Here is a 15,614-nt window from a genome sequence, read left to right on the forward strand (position 1 = left end):
CTTAGACAGCTCTTTGGTCTTGGCTATGGTGGACAGGTTGGAGTGTGATTGATTGAGTGTGTGAACAGGTGTCTTTTTACAGGTAACAAGTTCAAACAGGTGCAATTAATACAGGTAAAGATTTTTTTTCATGTATTTCATTTATATAGCGCCAAATTTATACAGCGCCAAAGGAACGCCCTCTGATGACTTGAAGAAACCTCAAGTTGACCAGAATCAAAGGGGTGACCCTCTGCTTGGGCCACACTACAGACACAATTGACAATACAAATATACAGGAAATTTTGAGAGTCCATGCTGGTGCACAGAACGGGAGGTCTGCAGAAGAAGACACCCAATCCCAGTTCTGGATGGAGTGTTGTGTGGGCCGCTGAAGAGGAGGTACTGCTGGCCCACCACCACCAGAGGGCACCCTGCCTGGAGTGTGGGCTCCAGGCACCAGAGGGCGCTGCCGCCTCACAGGAGCAGCCGGGGTGACAGCTGACACTCATCACCTGTGACAGCTGTCACCACTCATCTGATCTGCATCGGTATATCAGCAAGACGTCATCTCCACCTCTTTGCCGAGATATCGTTCTACCTGAAAGGTAATATCCTCAGCCTGACTGCTTGATAGAAAGCCCTTTTTGTGATTTTTGTGAGTGATAATAGACTTTTTCTCCAACGAGAGGTGGAGGTAGCTTCCCTGCCGTGCAGATTGCTGGGTGCAGACACACCCACGTTTAATTGTGTTTTTGTTCCTCGCCAGCAGTACCAGGTCCGACACGCGGAGGCAGTGGCCACCTGGGAGTTCGGGACTTGGCGGCTCCAGTATTCCCGGGGTCTGGTGGCGGAGGAAATCGTGTGGTTCCGGTTCTGCTTTGGACAGGCGTCTCCTATCTTCGAGCCTGCCCACACGACACCTTGTAATTTGACCTCTGATCTATTGTGTAATCTGTTGTGTTTGTTGTGCACGTTCGCAACAGTAAAGTGTTGTTATTTGACCTATTCCATTGTCCGTTCATTTGCGCCCCCTGTTGTGGGTCCGTGTACTTACACTTTCCCAACATGGAGCTGCACCCCAAACAGAGAGGAAAAAAACAGAATCAGACATCGGAAAGACAATTTGTCACCATTAAGCAACAAGAAAAACAGAAGAAATACTAAGGTGATCGCCGGCCACTAGCCCTAAGCTTCACTAACAGACACAGACTTTAGATAAACTTGACTAATAAAATGAATTTAAAAGAGTAAAAAGCACAGTAACATACTATGCCAGGACTTGAAAGTCTCTACAGAATCAGACTGTTTTATTGATGCAGGGAGATCATTCCACAGAACAGAACAGCTAAGTAGGGAGGTGCCAGTCTGTGAATAATTTTACAGGTTAATAGCAGAACCTTAAAATCTGATCATACAGGGACAGGAAGCCAGTGAAGAGACACCAAAATGGGTGTAATGTGGTCAAACTTTCTGCCTCGTGTCAAAAGTCTGGCAAGAGTATTTTGAACCAATTGGAGACCCCTAATGCTGGAATGTGGTAAACCTGCAAATAGAACATTGCAATAGTCCAATGTAGAAGAGATAAATGCCTGAATCAGGGTCTCAGCATCAGCCATAGACAGGATGGGACGAATCTTCATTATATTTCGCAGGTGGAAGAAAGCAGTCCTCGTAATATCTCTAATGTGGAGGTCAAAGGACAACGTATGATCAAAAATTATCCCAAGGTTCTTCATTTTGTCAGTCTGATGTATGACACACAAACCTAGGCTAAGAGTTCGCTGGTCAAATTGATGCTGATGTCTCACTGAACCAAGAAGCATCATTTCAGTCTTATCAGAGTTTAAAAGTAGGAAGTTGCTGGACATCCAACTTCTCACTGACGCATGACAATCTTCTAAGAATTTTATGTGAATGCGATTACCAGCAGTTATCGGCATGTATAACTGAGTATCATCAGCATAGCAATGAAAGGTAATCCCATAACGCTGCAATATGTGCCCAAGGGGTGCTATATAAAGGGAGAAAAGCAGGGGGCCTAAGACAGACCCCTGTGGAACCCCAAATTTCATGTCACTAAGGTTAGAGGTAGTGTTACTGTACAAAACACAGTGAGAACGACTGGTCAAATATGACATCATTGGAATGGCACTCCCAGTAATCGCAAAATGATTCTCCAGCCTATTGAGTAGAATATGATGATCCATGGTATCAAACGCAGCACTGAGATATAACAGCACAAAAACCATAGTGGTGTCCGAATCCATTGTAAGCAGAAGATCATTTACCACTTTAGTGAGAGCCGTCTCTGTGGAATGATATTTTCTAAAAGCAGACTGCAGTGGCTCTAACAGATTATTCTCAGTACGGTGGTTCACGAACTCCTGTGAAACACATTTTCCAGAATTTTAGGGCAAAATGATAGATTTGATATTGGCTAATAGTTTTCCAATACACTAGGGGCAAGATTAGATTTCTTAAGTAATGTTTTAATCACTGCCTGGCCCTGATCTAGGCTGGCCCTGATCTAGGCTTTGCTCCGTATTTTGCCCCTTCCTTTTACTCACCATCGGCTTTGGCTTGGATTTATTAGTTATTTATTTTCATTATCCTGGGTTCTATTTTACTTTGCTACTTTATGTGTCACTTTCTATACTTCAGCCATGGTTCAGTTCTAGTCTAGGTTGCACTGCCGGTTTCTTTTCATTGTTTGTCATTTAGTTATCATCTGTTTATTTCTCCTGTTCTCATTGGTTTTGCTCCGTCACCTTGTTTCTTTGTCACTGGATTCGTTAGTCATCATTCTAGTTTTCTCCAGCCAGTTGGTGTTTGCTTTACTGATCATTAGTTTATCACTTGTTTATTTTGCTTTTCTCATTTGTGTTTATTTTCTTAGTATCATTCTCTGAGTAATGTTCATGCTCTATCCTGGTTCCTATGCATAGTTGTATTATAGTTTGTCTGATCCCTGTTCTCGGTTTTTATGTCATCCCATCTTATTATGTTCACTCCACGCCCTGCACCTGCCATCATGTCTCTCTCTCACTTGTCTCACTGTCTCCTTTGTGTTTGCCTTCACTCACGCTCTTTGCACCTGTCTACGTATCTCTGTATCCTACATCACTCCACTTGGTGCACTCTCTTCCTCTCTATCTTGCACAGTGTTTAATCTTTGTCCACTAGCCACGCCTCCTTTCTAGATTGCTCCACCCGTGCACCTCATTAACACCACCTGGTCCTTGTTTCACACCCTGATTAGTCCACCAGAATTTAAGCCCTCACAGTCTCACAGCTCACTGCCAGATTGTTGTCTTTGAACACTTTCCAGCGCCTTTCACAGGCCTGATTTTTGTCTTACCGTGTTCCGAATCCTGCTCTGTTCTCAACCGTGCCTCTTGCCTCATCCCAGATGTCTGTGTTTGCTCGTGCCTCTGACCCCTGCTTGTTTATGACTGTGTCTCAGCCTAATCCTGTTCGTACTTCTGCTTCGCTGACTAACCACACGTGTACCGAACCAAAGCCTGGAATAAAGACCATGATTTCTCTTTCAACAAAGCCTAGTCTGGGAGTCTCCTCTGTGGGTCCAGCCACCCTGGATGCCAGGCCTCCACCCAGCCTGACACCTACATTGTTTATAAATGTGACTATTAAATTTTTCTAACATTTAAATTCTCTCTAAACATTTTAGTTGAAATTATGTGGAAAGTAGTATTAGTGTTAGGATTAGTAAAAAAAAAAAAAAAAAAAGGCTTCAAAAGTGGACCTTTAATCCAGGGGTGTTATAGGGGGCCGCCTTCCTGCCACGCGCCACACCCCCTTTCTGTCAGGCTTCTCCCCTGCTTTGGTGTTTGAGCAGGAAGAATGGGTAACATTTATTTATACAGAAAACATGACCAGACTGGCAGGTAAGGAAGTTTTAGCAGTGGTTTTTTTATGTCATGTCGTCCTCAGAAAGAGAGTTTAGGTACATTTGGGTGTAAAAAAAGTGTTAGTTTTTCAGGTGTCACGGATCAGCTGTTTTCAGCGAGGAGACACACAGAGCGGCTCAGAGTTTTAAATAAAGGTTCGGAAAAAGCATTAAAATGTCTTTGTAAATCTCAGTGCAGGTGTGCCGTCGTCACCGCGCTTTGAGAGACGGTGACAACTGTTTTTTTAAACTTGGAGCTGCTGGAGAAAACCGCAGATTAAAAGCTCGCAGCTCGCTGGAAGCGGGCAAAGTGGGCAGTTCCCCCCGATCTCCTGTCCACAGGCCAGTTTAATGCTGCGATCAACCCACAATGCAATAATAACAATAACGCACAGTGACTTGGAGAAGTAACTTTAATCTGATTACTGATTTGGAAAGATTAATACATTAGATTACTCGCTACTAAAAAAAGCAGTCAGATTAGAGTAATGCGTTACCGGCATCACTGGCGGCTACTCAGGGAGGCTGAGAAGGGGAGGCTCCCAGACACTGTGAGGGAACATCAGCTACAACATTCTGTCCATGTGGTGTGTTTCTCTGTGCACGATCCAGCACGCAGCAGCAGCAGCAGGATAAGACCAAGCGCATGCCCATCTTTCACCTTGCTGTGGCAGATAGATGGTTATTTTTCAGAACTGTGGAAGAACTGATTGTTTGCCTGGGTGGTTGCTACCCAGGACCCAAGGTGGTTCTGCTATGTGGTGGATATGATGTCTACACTATAATATATATGTGGTAAACAGTAAACATGTTCAAGTACCCTTTCAATCTCAAATAAGCAACTTCTCACAGTGAGACCCTTCAGCTGTTCCCTTTCACTGACACAACGCCACATTACAAGGAACAAATGTGGTGGGGGAGGGGTTTGAACCGGGAACCTTCTGCACTGAAACCACAGACACTTAAAAATTACTTCCTGCTTTCAAACTTTGATAATTCAGGGAAAAAAACAGCAGCAAACCAGAAGACACAAAGCTGTTAAGCGTTATCAAGGCTCTGCTCCCTCAGGAATCAAACACAGGACGTCATAGAAACTGACTGGTCCACTGCCCCTCAGTCACCAGTGCACACTGCTGAAGACTGGATCTCAGGCCAGATCCTTCAAACAGCTTTTGTGAAAACTTGATTGTTGTCTTGGAGTAATGTTAAAAACCAACAGATGAGGTCACGTGTCTGAGGTCTTACCTCCATCCGTCCTTCCTGCTCCAGGGGTTTGATCCCTGCAAAGATGTCTGGCTCGTCCTCCTGCTGGCTGTCAGGGAGCTGTCGGTCGCCGCCCTCCTCAGATGCGGCGCTCAGATAGTAGGCCTGATAGTCGTCCTCGCCCCCAACAGCTCCAGCTGCTGCGTCTGGACCTGGGTTATCTGTTGCGTCTCTGCAGCTCCGTGGTGGTTGTTCTGTGCTCAGAGTGGTGGATACACAAGCGGCTGTGGTTGAGGAGGAAGGCTCAGGATTCTGCACTGGATCAAGGTCTTCATTTTGGCTCTGCAGGGTCTCTACGTCCAGCTCTGCAGCACTGGGAATGTCCATAGCAACCACAACCACCTCTTTAGACTGAAAACAAGGCGGCACAGGCTCAGGAGCAGGAAGCACCGTTAAGGTGTGGTTCAGACGCTTTGTTTCAAACATCTTGCTCCCTCCACTGCCGCCAAACGTACGGAGAAGAGGACTTGGAGACGGTAGCATCTCTGGGGGTGGGGGGAGAAATTCAAACGTGTTGGAGGCCTCAGCCCCTAAGGCCAGACTGCAGCCGTCATCCAGGCTGAGTTCAGCCAGATCAGGCTCCAGGGAACTGTCCTCACTGCTGGTCCTCCGCTTGGCACTGGGATGCTTAGCTCCTCCTAGGTTACCTCCTCCAGACGCCACTACCTGAACCCCTTTACCACCTCCCTGTGTCAATTTCAGTTTACCTCCAGAGGAGGAGCCTGGTGCTTTGTACATGCACTTCCCTCCACCGTCGTCCAGAGACAGTGAGACACCCCCTCCCAGGCGGACGAGCATGCTGCCCCCTCCGCTCACCGACAGACACTTTCTCTTATTTAAAATGGTCTCTTTCGGGCGCACCGCCACCTCCTGCTGGGGTGAATAACTACTTCCTCTTGCTTTATAATCTACACTAACCCCGCCTTCTGCTCTGTCCCCTCCTCCTGATTCAGGCGTTTCTCCACCTCCTCCAATGTGTGTCTTGAGGCCTCTTTGGTGCTGCACTCCCCGAGGCCAGCAGAAGGTGGCGCTCTTCTTATCGGCGCTGCAGTAGGTGATCCCTTCCAGTGGGTAGGCTACCTCCCAGTTGAAGTAGCAGCATTCCACAGCAGGTTTGAAACCCTGGAAGAGCTTATCCAGGGATTTGCGGTGTTGTCCTCGTTTCACAATCTCAATGACTTTCAGGTGCCACTGCTTCAGCTGAGCTGCCAGTTCCAGCCGTCTAGACGAAAAGAGGACAACGATTTAATTCAATTTCATCATTAGTCACTGATCATTTCATGTGATCACCGTGTCACAAAGGTAGAAAAACGTTTTTCTGTATTTGGTAGTTTAGTAATCCTGCTTCAGTGTCATCGGCCTGCTGATATTACTGTCACAGAAACACTCTGCCCAATGTTCCTGCAAGAACCAGGCTTTTGTAAAATTCAAATGGTCTGACCTGGCTGGGCTCAACGTGGGGTCGAGCACTGCCAGTCGCCACAGCACCACCATCTCATCACACATGCTGGCACAGGCGTGAGCCGCCACCTCTGACTGGCCGTTGCTCCGTCCGGTGTGCCCGCTGGCACTGCTGTGGGACGCAGATGTGCGAACGCTGTACCACCAGCTGATGATCTGAGCAGACACCGGCAAGGAACACCAAGTCAGACAACAAAGCATTTACCAAGACGAGAACTTCAAGGTTTCCATGTGTTCACTGTTCCTAAAGAAACGCTTTGATGATGACATCAATCATTCTGTCAGATAACATCCACACGAGCCAACAGCAAGTAAAGGACGTACGAAACAAAATACTTCACAGCGACCATAAAACAAACAAAAACAGCAGCGTCTGTGGATAACAATGATAAAAATACATTTATTTATAAAGTACGGAAGCGTACTGCATTCACTGGATTAAAAAAAATAAGACCACTGATCTCATAATTACGAGATCAGGCCATTTTTATTTTTTATTTATGTGTGCGTGTGTAAAAAAATTACTACTGTACAATGGGTTTCTGTACTTCCAGTCCCTCAGTAAAGACAAGCGTGAGAATTTCTGAGTCATAATTGAAAATGGGCCAATTTGTAACCTCCGACACTGCGCTGTGATCCACACCACAAGCACACAGTGTGGATTTCCCCCAAAACTGTTCCTGGATGAATGAAACAAGGTGGGGCACCCAGTTATCATCTACTAACCTCAGCCCGCTTCTTTACTGAGGGACTGGAAGTACAGAAGTAAGTATATATATATGTATATATATATATATATATATATATATATATAAATACACTTCCATAATAAAGCGCTTTAAATGAGGGGAAAAAACTCAAACTGCTGAACTCCAGAACATTAAAATCAAAATCAAATCAATTTTATTTATATAGCGCCAAATCACAACAACAGTTGCCTCAAGGCGCTTTATATTGTAAGGCAAAAGCCATACAATAATTACAGAAAAACCCCAACGGTCAAAACGACCCCCTGTGAGCAACTCCCTTTTAACAGGAAGAAACCTCCAGCAGAACCAGGCTCGTGGAGGGGCAGTCTTCTGCTGGGACTGGTTGGGGCTGAGGGGAAAGAATCAGGAAAAAGACATGCTGTGGAAGAGAGCAGAGATCAATCACTAATGATTAAATGCAGAGTGGTGCATACAGAGCAAAAAGAGAAAGAAACACTCAGTGCATCATGGGAAACCCCCCAGCAGTCTACATCTATAGCAGCATAACTAAGGGATGGTTCAGGGTCACCTGATCCAGCCCTAACTATAAGCTTTAGCAAAAAGGAAAGTTTTAAGCCTAATCTTAAAAGTAGAGAGGGTGTCTGTCTCCCTGATCTGAATTGGGAGCTGGTTCCACAGGAGAGGAGCCTGAAAGCTGAAGGCTCTGCCTCCCATTCTACTCTTACAAACCCTAGGAACTACAAGTAAGCCTGCAGTCTGAGAGCGAAGCGCTCTATTGGGGTGATATGGTACTATGAGGTCGCTAAGATAAGATGGGACCTGATTATTCAAAACCTTATAAGTAAGAAGAAGAATTTTAAATTCTATTCTAGAATTAACAGGAAGCCAATGAAGAGAGGCCAATATGGGTGAAATATGCTCTCTCCTTCTAGTCCCCGTCAGTACTCTAGCTGCAGCACTTTGAATTAACTGAAGACTTTTCAGGGAACTTGTAGGACAACCTGATAATAATGAATTACAATAGTCCAGCCTAGAGGAAATAAATGCATGAATTAGTTTTTCAGCATCACTCTGAGACAAAACGTTTCTAATTTTACAGATATTGCGCAAATGTAAAAAAGCAGTCCTACATATTTGTTTAATATGCGCATTGAAGGACATTTCCTGATCAAAAATGACTCCAACATTTCTTTATGTCTGTAAGACATTCCTGCAGTTTAACTAATTGGTGTGTGTCCTCTGGCTTCATGGATAGATAAAGCTGGGTATCATCTGCGTAACAATGAAAATTTAAGCAATGCTTTCTAATAATACTGCCTAAGGGACGCATGTATAAAGTGAATAAAATTGGTCCTAGCACAGAACCTTGTGGAACTCCATAATTAACCTTAGTCTGTGAAGAAGATTCCCCATTTACATGAACAAATTGTGCCTTTAATACCTATGGCATGCTCTAATCTCTGTAATAAAATTTTATGGTCAACAGTATCAAAAGCAGCACTGAGGTCTAACAGGACAAGCACAGAGATGAGTCCACTGTCTGAGGCCATAAGAAGATCATTTGTAACCTTCACTTATGCTGTTGCTGTACTATGATGACTTCTGAAACCTGACTGAAACTCTTCAAATAGACCATTCCTCTGCAGATGATCAGTTAGCTGTTTTACAACTACCCTTTCAAGAATTTTTGAGAGAAAAGGAAGGTTGGAGATTGGCCTATAATTAGCTAAGATAGCTGGGTCAAGTGATGGCTTTTTAAGTAATGGTTTAATTACTGTCACCTTAAAAGCCTGTGGTACATAGCCAACTAATAAAGATAGATTGATCATATTTAAGATCAAAGCATTAATTAATGGTAGGGCTTCCTTGAGCAGCCTGGTAGGAATGGGGTCTAATAGACATGTTGATGGTTTGCAGGAAGTAACTAATGAAAATAACTCAGACAGAACAATCAGAGAGAAAGAGTCTAACCAAATACCAGCATTACTGAAAGCAGACAAAGATAACAATATGTCTTTGGGATGGTTATGAGTAATTTTTTCTCTAATAGTTAAAATTTTGTTAGCAAAGAAAGTCATGAAGTCATTATTAGTTAAAGTTAAAGGATTACTCGGCTCAATAGAGCTCTGACTCTTTGTCAGCCTGGCTACAGTGCTGAAAAGAAACCTGGGGTTGTTCTTATTTTCTTCAATTAGTGATGAGTAGTAAGATGTCCTAGCTTTACGGAGGGCTTTTTTTATAGAGCAACAAACTCTTTTTCCAGGCTAAGTGAAGATCTTCTAAATTAGTGAGACGCCATTTCCTCTCCAACTTACGGGTTATCTGCTTTAAGCTGCGAGATTGTGAGTTATACCACGGAGTCAGGCACTTCTGATTTAAGGCTCTCTTTTTCAGAGGAGCTACAGCATCCAAAGTTGTGCTCAATGAGGATGTAAAACTATTGACGAGATAATCTATCTCACTCACAGAATTTAGGTAGCTACTCTGCACTGTGTTGGTATATGGCATTGAAGAACATAAAGAAGGAATCATATCCTTAAACCTAGTTACAGCGCTTTCAGAAAGACTTCTACTGTAATGAAACTTATTCCCCACTGCTGGGTAGTCCATTAAAGTAAATGTAAATGTTATTAAGAAATGATCAGACAGAAGGGGGTTTTCAGGGAATACTGTTAAGTCTTCAATTTCCATACCATAAGTCAAAACAAGATCTAAAGTATGATTAAAGTGGTGGGTGGACTCATTTACATTTTGAGCAAAGCCAATTGAGTCTAATAATAGATTAAATGCAGTGTTGAGGCTGTCATTCTCAGCATCTATGTGGATGTTAAAATCGCCCACTATAATTATCTTATCTGAGCTAAGCACTAAGTCAGACAAAAGGTCTGAAAATTCACAGAGAAACTCACAGTAACGACCAGGTGGACGATAGATAATAAATAAAACTGGTTTTTGGGACTTCCAATTTGGATGGACAAGACTAAGAGTCAAGCTTTCAAATGAATTAAAGCTCTGTCTGGGTTTTTGATTAATTAATAAGCTGGAATGGAAGATTGCTGCTAATCCTCCCCCTCGGCCCGTGCTACGAGCGTTCTGACAGTTAGTGTGACTCGGGGGTGTTGACTCATTTAAACTAACATATTCATCCTGCTGTAACCAGGTTTCTGTAAGGCAGAATAAATCAATATGTTGATCAGTTATTATATCATTTACTAACAGGTACTTAGAAGAGAGAGACCTAATGTTTAATAGACCACATTTAACTGTTTTAGTCTGTGGTGCAGTTGAAGGTGTTATATTATTTTTTCTTTTTGAATTTTTATGCTTAAATAGATTTTTACTGGTTGTTGGTGGTCTGGGAGCAGGCACCGTCTCTATGGGGATGGGGTATTGGGGGATGGCAGGGGGAGAGAAGCTGCAGAGAGGTGTGTAAGACTACTACTCTGCTTCCTGGTCCCAACCCTGGATAGTCACGGTTTGGAGGGTTTAATAAAATTGGCCAGATTTCTAGAAATGAGAGCTGCTCCATCCAAAGTGGGATGGATGCCGTCTCTCCTAACAAGACCAGGTTTTCCCCAGAAGCTTTGCCAATTATCTATGAAGCCCACCTCATTTTTTGGACACCACTCAGACAGCCAGCAATTCAAGGAGAACATGCGGCTAAACATGTCACTCCCGGTCCGATTGGGGAGGGGCCCAGAGAAAACTACAGAGTCCGACATTGTTTTTGCGAAGTCACACACCGATTCAATGTTAATTTTAGTGACCTCCGATTGGCGTAACCGGGTGTCATTACTGCCGACGTGAATTACAATCTTACCAAATTTACGCTTAGCCAGCAGTTTCAAATTTCCTTCACTGTCGCTTGCTCTGGCCCCCGGAAGACAATTGACTATGGTTGCTGGTGTCGCTAACTTCACATTTCTCAAAACAGAGTCGCCAATAAGCAGAGTCTGTTCCTCGGCGGGTGTGTCGCCAAGTGGGGAAAAATGGTTAGAAATGTGAACGAGTTGGTGGTGTACAGGGAGCTTGTGTTTAGAACTACGCTTCGTCCTCACAGTCACCCAGTCGGCCTGCTTTCCCGGCTGCTCGGGATCTGCTGGAGGACAGCTAACGGCGGCTAAGCTACCTTGGTCCGCACCAACTACAGGGGCCTGGCTAGCTGTAGGATTTTCCAAGGCGCGGAGCCGAGTCTCCAATTCGCCCAGCCTGGCCTCCAAAGCTACGAATAAGCTACACTTATTACAAGTACTGTTACTGCTAAAGGAGGCCGAGGAATAACTAAACATTTCACACCCAGAGCAGAAAAGTGCAGGACAGCCAGAAGCCGCCATGCTAAACCAGCTAAGAGCTAGTAGCGGATTCCTAAAAACACACAAAGTGAATAATGTGTAAATAATTTAGAGATGATTCAGCAGAGGGAGTGCTTTAGTTAAGGCACGTGAAGATTATACTGTGAAACAAATCATTATCTAGTTATCTAGATCAATCTAACTACGCAGATTAAACAGCTAACAGATACAGCAAAACACTGCTGTGCTCCGGAACAGGAAGTGATACAATACCGCAGTGAGAGCCAACCACCAGTGACTATGGAAATCATGAGATCATCATATCACAGAGTAAAAACAATTAAAACCATAAAACTATTTTATACAAGAAAAAAAAAATCATCAATACCCATGATGATAGATATAGAAAACAAATCAGTTTTCAGACTCATCTTAAAAGAGTCGATGGAAGTTGCTTTTCAAATCCCAACAGGCAGAATATTCCATAAGGCAGGAAGACGTCTGACTTCTTTTTAACATTCGGGACACAGAGCAAGTCTACATCCAATGACCACGTAATACGAGGAGGTACATAAGGTTCAACACGTTCAGCGTGCTAGTTAGGTGCCTGTGCATTTAGAGCCTCATTTGTCAGCAACAAACAGCTGAAATCCACCCTGAGAGTCACAGGGAGCTGGTGGAGGGAAGCCAGGGTATTATGTACAATCTGTAGACATCTCATAGTCTTACGTAGCATTCCAGAAAATAAAACATTACAACAGTCAATCCTGGAAGACACAAAGGTGTGAATCAAAATTTCTGCTGCCGCCGTAGACAGGACAGGTCTGATCATCGCAAGGTTACTCAAGTGAAAATGGGCCATCCTAATGACCTCGCTAATGTGCAAATCAAAAGACAACGATAAAAGTGTAACTAACACCACCGCTGAAACGGGAGGAACTGACAGCCAACCAGAGTAAGCCTTTATATCACGTGACACATTTGAACCAATGGGCGAGGAGAAAACTCCTGAGTCAAAAACAAGCTACTGGGCAGCTCTGGGATCAGTTCTCAGAGACACAAAATGTAAAGAATCATCCTCTACACCACTTATTTTCCCCCATATTAGCCTGCGATATTAAAGGAGGGATCATCTGACAGTTTAAAATTACAAGAACGATGCCGCATCTAGACAAGGTTAACATAAGGCTTCTCTTTTGCCTAGTAAAGTTTGAGGTGGCATTTGTGAATGCAACTCCATATTATAGAGTTTGACAAAGGTTTCCCAAAGTAAGCCTTTGCCCATATGATTATATCAGCTATTGATGAATGACTGTTCTTGACGCAGTGCCGTCTGAGGGATCAGAGATGACAGGTGCACAGATTCTTTTCTTTTTCCTGCTGCTTCCGCTGAGGATTTTAAACAACAGAGACCTCCATCTCCACCTCACACACATTCTTTATGCTGATCTTGGAGCAGGTGACTTTGCCACACTCCGCTGCATCCACAACACCACAGAACCACTTGGGGTTCTGGATGGCAACCACCCAATAGGCAACTCGACCACCCCCACATCTCTAAAATTAACTATCAACCTGCTGCAGCCAGGTGAAACGTGGGAGTGTCCCCGGCCTTATCCACCTGCTGGTTCCTGTGTCCTGGATCAGGTCCAGAGAAACATACCACAGGCACAAAATGTCAAAGCTGATGCTCCCTCACAATCTGAGTGATCCTCCTCATCTGAGTCACACTAGGTTTAACACAATGTCATTCCAGTGGGGCTCAAGGATCCTCTAAAGAGACCTGGTACCAAAAACATTCAGTTGTCACCTGAGGTCACTGGTTAGAGTCCAGGTCTGACAACCATATGGTAAGACTGGAATCACCAGGATGCTAAAGGCTTGGACCTTTCTTCTCCTGCAAAGACGTTGACATCATCAAACACTTTTGAGCTTTGACCTCATGACTCCATTAGATCTTCCCAGGCATCTCTCAATCTCAGTGTTCTAAAACCCAGAGACATGAACATCACTGGTTTGACAAGAGAATTAAATCATTAGTGTCAAAACCCCATAAAATGTTGTAATATAATCTTAAGTCTACACACACACACACACACACACACACACACACACACACACACACACACACACACACACACACACACACACACATCTTATATTGTTATCTGTGGCGGTAAAATCATGTTGATAAACATCTCTACACTGCTATTGTTGTGAAGGACATAAAGAAAGACTGAAGACAGTCAAATGGTCCATCTGAGGTGAACTCTGAGCAGTGTGAACAGGAAACCGTCGGTACCTGTTCGTAGGTGAGGCACTGCTCAGTCAGGATCTCCAGCAGAGGGGCTGCGTTGCTGTCTCGTCTCTTGAACATCTCCCTGACAATAGACAGGAGGTTCCAGATGCCCTCGGGTTCACGACCCCTAAGTGGTCGCAGTAGACACGCCCACTCAGCAGCAGCAGGTGGCTCCGTGGATGACAGGTACATGGAATTGACATCACTGTGGACAACAGGACACAGAAAGACACAGCAACAAATGAGCCAGGAAGATGGCAAAGTGTCACAAATATTAAACTCGAGATGTGTGAGCAAACCAACAACATGCCGGCTTTCAACAGCTGCGGTGACAAACAGTATTTGTTTGCTTCCTGAGTGGAAACGGTAATGATTTGTAATGTGCAGCCCTTCATTTCAGCAAGAGGTGATCAGAGTTTGAGGAAGATGCAGCTCAAGCATGATTTTTTTTAATGAACATCTTTATGTCTCCTCATGTTTTTTGCACATTGAAAACAGCGCCCCCACTCTGTTCAGAGATGAAAATGTTCTTTCTTTGAAAAGACATAAATTAATCGGGATGGAGGGTGCATGTTTTAGAGTGTGACCATCACTTAGAAATCCTGTGATGGTCACTCTCACAGCTGCATCTGTTTGGACACCAGGAGTTTGGCATCTTAAATTGACACGAGCATTTATTACAGACACGTCCTTCAAACCTGAAGGTTTTCTGTGCACCGTGTGGTTTTCTGGCATCAGTGCAAATGAAGCGGATGTACCTGAAAACTACAGGTGAAGGCCCGCAGAACTTATGCAAGGTCTTCTTGATGTTGTCACTGAGGGCGGACTCATCCAAGTACCAGGTGCTCTGATCAGAAGCTGACGGTCCCGCTGTGGGATCTGTGTACACACACACACGCGCACGCACACACATACACACATTACACACATTACACATCCAGAAAAGCAAGATAATTCCACAAATGAGCAGAAAGGAAGAAAATAAAAATAGACTGAAGCTTGAAGGGCGGCAGCGTGTCCATCCATTTACAGAAGATAACTGTCCCAGCCAGAAGTGAGTGGGGGGGGGGGTCCCCAAAATACTGCCAGACCACAGACACTCCAAGAGACTGTCCAAAAAGGTCTAAGAAATGTACAAAGATTAAACTCCAGAAATGTAATATTTCAGACATGACCAATAGATGAAATACAAAGCAGTCGAAGATTGTTTCCAATAAAAATGGAAGAAGAGATCAGTCTTATATAAGCGCTGAGGTCCATTGATGCTGATGTCACAAACTGAACAGTCCGCCCCTAAAAATTGGTCCGCCTTTTCCATCTGTGCATGCGTCATTCCGGACCACAGCAACACGTCTGAGACTGAGTCTCTTCACCCAAAGTGATCAAATGGATTAATGGGATTATTAACCATCAAATGATGAAGGTAAAACCTCTTAAATCATTCTAAAGTCAGTTTGAAGCAGAAACTCTGTGAAATTCTGTGACACTCTGAAATGACCAACGTGCAGTGAACATATCAGCTTGCAGCTCGTTTAGATGCGGCGCTCTGATCACGTCATCTGTCTTTTATGATGAAATAATGCTGAATTTATGTGGAAATGATTGTTGTACAAAAGCTTTAGTTATCTGTCGCTGAGACAGATGATGAATGGAGGCAGTTTGAAGCAGAAACAAGGTTTTTACCTGTGAACCGCAGCTGA

General features: G+C 44.1%; 1 protein-coding gene across 1 annotated transcript in view; it reads right to left on the reverse strand.

Annotated features, from left to right (window-relative positions):
• Positions 1–15,614, reverse strand: part of zswim8 (zinc finger, SWIM-type containing 8) — a 171,664-nt gene that overhangs the window by 104,707 nt on the left and 51,343 nt on the right. The window contains exons 7-10 of the mRNA XM_034184232.1: positions 14,673–14,793; positions 13,918–14,119; positions 6,594–6,769; positions 5,135–6,374 (exon numbers count right to left, since the gene is read on the reverse strand). Of these exons, the coding sequence (XP_034040123.1) occupies positions 5,135–6,374; positions 6,594–6,769; positions 13,918–14,119; positions 14,673–14,793 (1,739 nt within the window). The remainder of the gene's footprint in view (positions 1–5,134; positions 6,375–6,593; positions 6,770–13,917; positions 14,120–14,672; positions 14,794–15,614) is intronic.

Source organism: Thalassophryne amazonica, chromosome 13, assembly GCF_902500255.1.
Source record: "Thalassophryne amazonica chromosome 13, fThaAma1.1, whole genome shotgun sequence".
In the NCBI taxonomy this organism is placed as follows: domain Eukaryota; kingdom Metazoa; phylum Chordata; class Actinopteri; order Batrachoidiformes; family Batrachoididae; genus Thalassophryne; species Thalassophryne amazonica.